General features: G+C 40.7%; 1 protein-coding gene across 1 annotated transcript in view; it reads right to left on the reverse strand.

The window, feature by feature from the left end:
- The window catches only part of LOC107645262 (inorganic phosphate transporter 1-4), a gene marked incomplete in the record, with an annotated part of 3,362 nt that extends 1,427 nt beyond the window's left edge, over positions 1 to 1,935 (reverse strand). Inside the window, 2 exon segments of the mRNA XM_016349252.2 lie at positions 1 to 1,135; positions 1,685 to 1,935. Of these exon segments, the coding sequence (XP_016204738.1) occupies positions 1 to 1,076 (1,076 nt within the window).

Consider the following 5,246-nt stretch of genomic DNA (forward strand, 5'->3'; position numbering starts at 1 on the left):
GTAAACCAATAGCCAGGAACTGTACTGCATAGAGCAATAAGTGTTTGAGCCCTTGCAATTCTGTAAACCTCCTCAAGGGCATTCATGGTTTTTGCAGGAGGGATCCAACCAACTGCGCTGAAGATATCTTTTTGGAAAAGATTCTGGCTGTAAAATGCAATGTCAAGCAAGAACCATGTGGTTGTTGTGCCGAGCAGATGTAAACCATGGCGACTAAGGAACTCCTTTGAGAACAAGGCATATTTAGCCTTTTCCTGCTCCTCCTTCCTTGGCTCAGCTTGAATCTCCACCTGCAGAACCTTAGACATATCTGCTGCAGCTTGCTCTTGATTCTTTGCAACTAAGGCAGTATAACGGGCAGTTTCCGGCATCTTCATACGCCAGTAATAAGTCAATGCAGCCGGGAGTGCTCCAACCATCACAATTATTCTCCAAACATAATCTGCTTGTGGAACAGTTGAACCAACTGGATCAACCTCATAGGGTGCAGCATTAAACCTGTCTCTGAATGCAGCTGAAATTATGATCGCAAATATACCACCTGCCAAGATTCCAAAACCTTGCATAGCAAAGACCGCGGCAATGAAAGCACCACGAGTCTTCTTGTTAGAATACTCGGACATTATGGTAGCAGAAAGCGGGTAATCTCCACCAATACCAAAACCAAGCCAAAACCTGAAGAAGCAGAGAGTTGCCATGACGGATTTCGGACTATGCCCAAAGGAAAGGCCAGAACCAATGGAGCATATTACCATCATCATCAGAGTCATGCCATACACCTTTTTTCGGCCTAACTTATCTCCAAGCCATCCAAAGAAGAGTTGTCCTGACAGCGTTCCACAGAAAGCTACACCATTTACAGCAGCTGATACGTTAGGAGGCAATGTACCGGGCTTTTCCGCACCATCAACGTGGTAGTATATGCGGCCTAGCAACTTTGTCACAAGGGATATGCAGAATAGATCGTATGCATCCGTGAAGAACCCCATTCCAGCTATGATTATTGCAGTGAAATGATACCATTGTGTTTTTGCCACATCAAGTGCATTCAGAACTTGCATTTGCTCCTTCGCCATGACTCCAAAATTTCAAGCTCCCTTCTGTTTCTCTCTCTCTGTCAAATGCCTTGCTTTCTCTGCAAAAAATTGGAACCAAGAGGCAGATTTGACAATTTATGAGGTCTCTGATTTTTATTTCTGGAACTTAAGCATACAAATATTTTGTGTTAAATCAAGCACCAGAACATAATTGAAATTGAAATTCTGAATTCAAAATTGAAAATCTGATACTCAAAAATCGAGGCACGTTATTCACAAGACATGCAAATTAACAAAACCCTATGTATTAGAAAATTGCTGAGGGCACACATAATCTCCTAAAGTTTCAAACTCCATGCGGTAATTGAATTGAACAAAATACTATAAAATAAAATAAAAGATTTATAAAAATGAAAAACCCTGTGAATGAATTCCTGAGAGGAATACCTAGCTCCCTCACACACACGAACACACCTCCCGAAAATAAAAGAAATTGACATTATCACTGGGCGCCGCCATTGTTGCATGCATGGGGCATGGTAGTCATACAGTTAAGTAATAATATGAATGCGAAAGCAAAGGGCAAAGAAAACGTAGGAATCATGAGAGAGCTAGGGAATTAACAAGAAAATGTTGTGAACACTAACCTGCAAGTCCAAGAAGGTTACGACTTATGGTGGGAATCAGAGAGAGAGGTAGTTGTGAAAGTGATGAAAGGGGGAGTGTAAAGATTTATAGGCGACGCAAAGAAAGGGGAAAAAAGAAAAAAAGAAAAAAAGAAAAAAAGGGAAACAATAACATAACCGCACTGAGTTCAATAACCAAATATTCCACTCGCATATACCCTTCAACCCCTTCTTTTGCGCTCTATTCTCCCTCCTCACTTATAACCCGTTCAAGTCACTTACGACGTCGTTTCCTTCCTCCCACCATTCTTTTTTCTTTTATATCCCATTCAACCGTCAACATTTCAGGTAGATTCAATCATGATTTATGAGTATTATCCTTAAATATGTGCATATATATAATGAATTATAGAACTAATAGTCTATTAAAAAGTAAATTATAATGTATGTTTTGCAAGTGTTGAGGAATAAAAATGCTGTTTACCCCAAAAGTTGGTGTAAAGAAGAAAACGAATAAGAAATAAATGATGTCCAATTTTATCTAACCAAGCGCTGCTGATGAATAATTAGTTAATTACATAGATTTTATTTTTAAAGAATATATACGACAAATCCCGAGAAAATATATTCTCTAAGTCTAAATAGTATATATAGGTTTTCGGAAAAGGGAAGAATAAATTTTCTTTTATTTCACATTCATAAAATTATGACCGTCTTTTGTTGGATTTTTTATTTAAATAAATTAAATAAATATTTTATTCACTAAAATAAATAATTATAAAAATTATTACGAAAATATGTCTTCAGCATTATCTCGTTTACATAAGTTTGTATGTATCTCTTTTGTACTGAAAATGAGATAAAGTTAGTGCGCGTAACACATGTATATCTCGCTTATCTCATTTACACTGTAAATAAGATAAGGCTGGGAGATGCCTATATATATGTCGTTTATAGCGTGGTTCTAAATCCCAGTTCGAACCTTTCGACTACTTTCTCCTATCTTCTATCATTTTCTGACCATATTATCGAGTAAGACGAAGATGGCGCGCGTAGATGCATGTGATCGGAATATCAACAGGCTGAACGCGACATGGCACTACGCCGAGACAGCCGACTTTGCGGTTAGTTTTGTTATCTTGAGTTTTATGTAATCCCATATATGTATAGCCATGGTTAGGGTACTTGCCAATAATTATAATACAATTTATATTATTAGGAACAAGTCACTAACAGTAATTAATAATTCTAGGAATGTGGTTATTATTTTTTGGTAATTAAGTTGTTAACTACATAATTATTAATTTAGAATTTAAATGCTGGGGTAAATATTTTACAACTGCTGACGTTAGTTTATTTATCACACGTTTCTTAATTTCTTAATTTAGTTATTAACTATCCAAGTTTGATAATTAGATTATTAAGTTAAGTCAAAGTTTGATAGTTAGATTATTAATTAATTTATTGAATGTTTTAATTTCACGTAACGTATTGAAAAAAATGTGTATTAGTTAAGTCTACTGCCAATTTACCTGCGGACGTCCTCGATGATCCGAGGCTAGCCGATTTACTTGTGGACGTCCAGCCTACTGCTAGCCAGCTGAGGGACGTTCTCTACCTTCCTCGGGACATCCCTGATCGGCGTAGGCGTGCAAGGGAGGCCAAGGAGGACACCTGACGGCCTGTTAGGAGGGAAAGGGATGCCAAAGAGCACGGACCAAGAGCAGGGGTTAGGAGATACAAGGTCAGGCCTCGCTGGGAGCGATTGGATATGGAGTTGGACGAGGAGGCGGAGTTTGATAGACATGAGGATCATGGAGACATCCCAGCAGGTGGCGATGATTCACCCCACAGCCACCGCCTCCACCTCCCGCACCGCGTGATCTATATGGTTCAGAAGGTCAGCAGCATCGGGCCGTCTGGGACACCTCACCACCTAGATGGCATGATGTCAGTCCATCTAACAGCTACCAAGAGGAGTAGATGGTTGAGAAGATATTCTTCGAGGATGCATTCCAGTTTTATACTGCTGACCAGGCACTGATGCAACGCCTCGCCGATCAATTCCAGACTGGCAGGGAGTAGAGTATTGGACAGTTTCATCATCCATCTACTCCCGCGCATACTTCAGCTTGGATGCCACATATATCTCTGGGTTCAGGCTCGTTATACGGGGCAAGGGTGAGATGGGTTCCCAGTATGTGACACCTCTGTTAGTGGACTATGGTCTGTTGCTGACCTTATCCCGTCCTCAGCTGACACCTCCTTCAGCTCCACTGTCTCATCCTCACCCTCAGTTGCACTAGTATGCCCCCGTTCCTTACTCCGGGGGCTACTATATCCCACATCTCCCACCGCCTCCGCAGTAGCCACAAGACCATTATGCGCAGCCCCGACCTAATGTAGACCCTCGACCTAGCTGACCTCAGTGCCAGACACAGCCTCCACCATGTAAGATTGGGCATCGGCTCCACTACCAAGATCCCCACCATCGATGATGTCTTATAGTTTATTATGTAGAGTATCTTATTATTAACTTTATATACTAGACTATGAATGATGTATTGTATAAGTGAAGCTTGTATGACTTGTTGATGTATAGTCCTTTTATGTGATTCTTTTTTTGGTGTTTGGTATTATGAAAAAATCTGTTAGAACTTTTAACGATAGGATGCAAAAGATATATAATTTATTGATTTACAGACATGATCAGGATTTCCAAATCCATTGATGATTACGTATATATTACATAAACCACTATCACACTGATAAGCATTTAATACAACTAGAATAACATGAAACAACTAGGTAACATTGAGCCCAGTAAACAAATATCACCCCTAAGCTTCGTCCGTGGATTGGTTAGGACAACCCCTCCTAATATGACCGATTTACCTGCATAGACCACACCACTTCTCCTGTCGCTTGACCTCATCCATGTCATTCCAGAACCTAGTAGAGACAGGTCTTCTAGTAGCCTTCCTGCCATGAGTAGGTTAGGACGAAGCAAAGTCTCATACCACTCCGGCCATAGGGACTCATCGGGTATCGGTGGAAACTCCATCTTGTATACCTTGAACACAATCTCCTGCTTGTAAACTGAATGAACATACAGAGCCCATTCGATGCTTGTGGCGGCACACCTGGCAAGTGCATGTCGGCATGGGTAGTGGAGAGACTAAAAGTGGCCACAGTCACACGTACTCACCGCTAGCTAAACTCGGAAAGAACCTTGCGACCAACCCCTCGAATGGCTCTAACTCCTCCACAACAAACACAGAAGCTCGTTGATCACAATGAGTAACACGCATCTTCGGGATGCCTTCTCTGTTCTTCTCAATGGCTGCCATCAGCCTCTGGGAGAAGCGATTTTCAGTAGCCAGTTGTGATGTGCCTCCCTGCTCTTTGTAACGAACAACTTTTGCAACCTCTCATATGTAATGCGCACGATGGCAGAAATCAACAAGTACTGTGTACCCTTGAGAACTGCATTGATGCATGATGAGCGGATATTTTATACGCTTTTTGGGGATAATTTCATATAGTTTTGAGTATGTTTTAGTTAGTTTTTAGTTTATTTCCA

This window comes from Arachis ipaensis, chromosome B06, assembly GCF_000816755.2.
Source record: "Arachis ipaensis cultivar K30076 chromosome B06, Araip1.1, whole genome shotgun sequence".
NCBI classification, from domain to species: domain Eukaryota; kingdom Viridiplantae; phylum Streptophyta; class Magnoliopsida; order Fabales; family Fabaceae; genus Arachis; species Arachis ipaensis.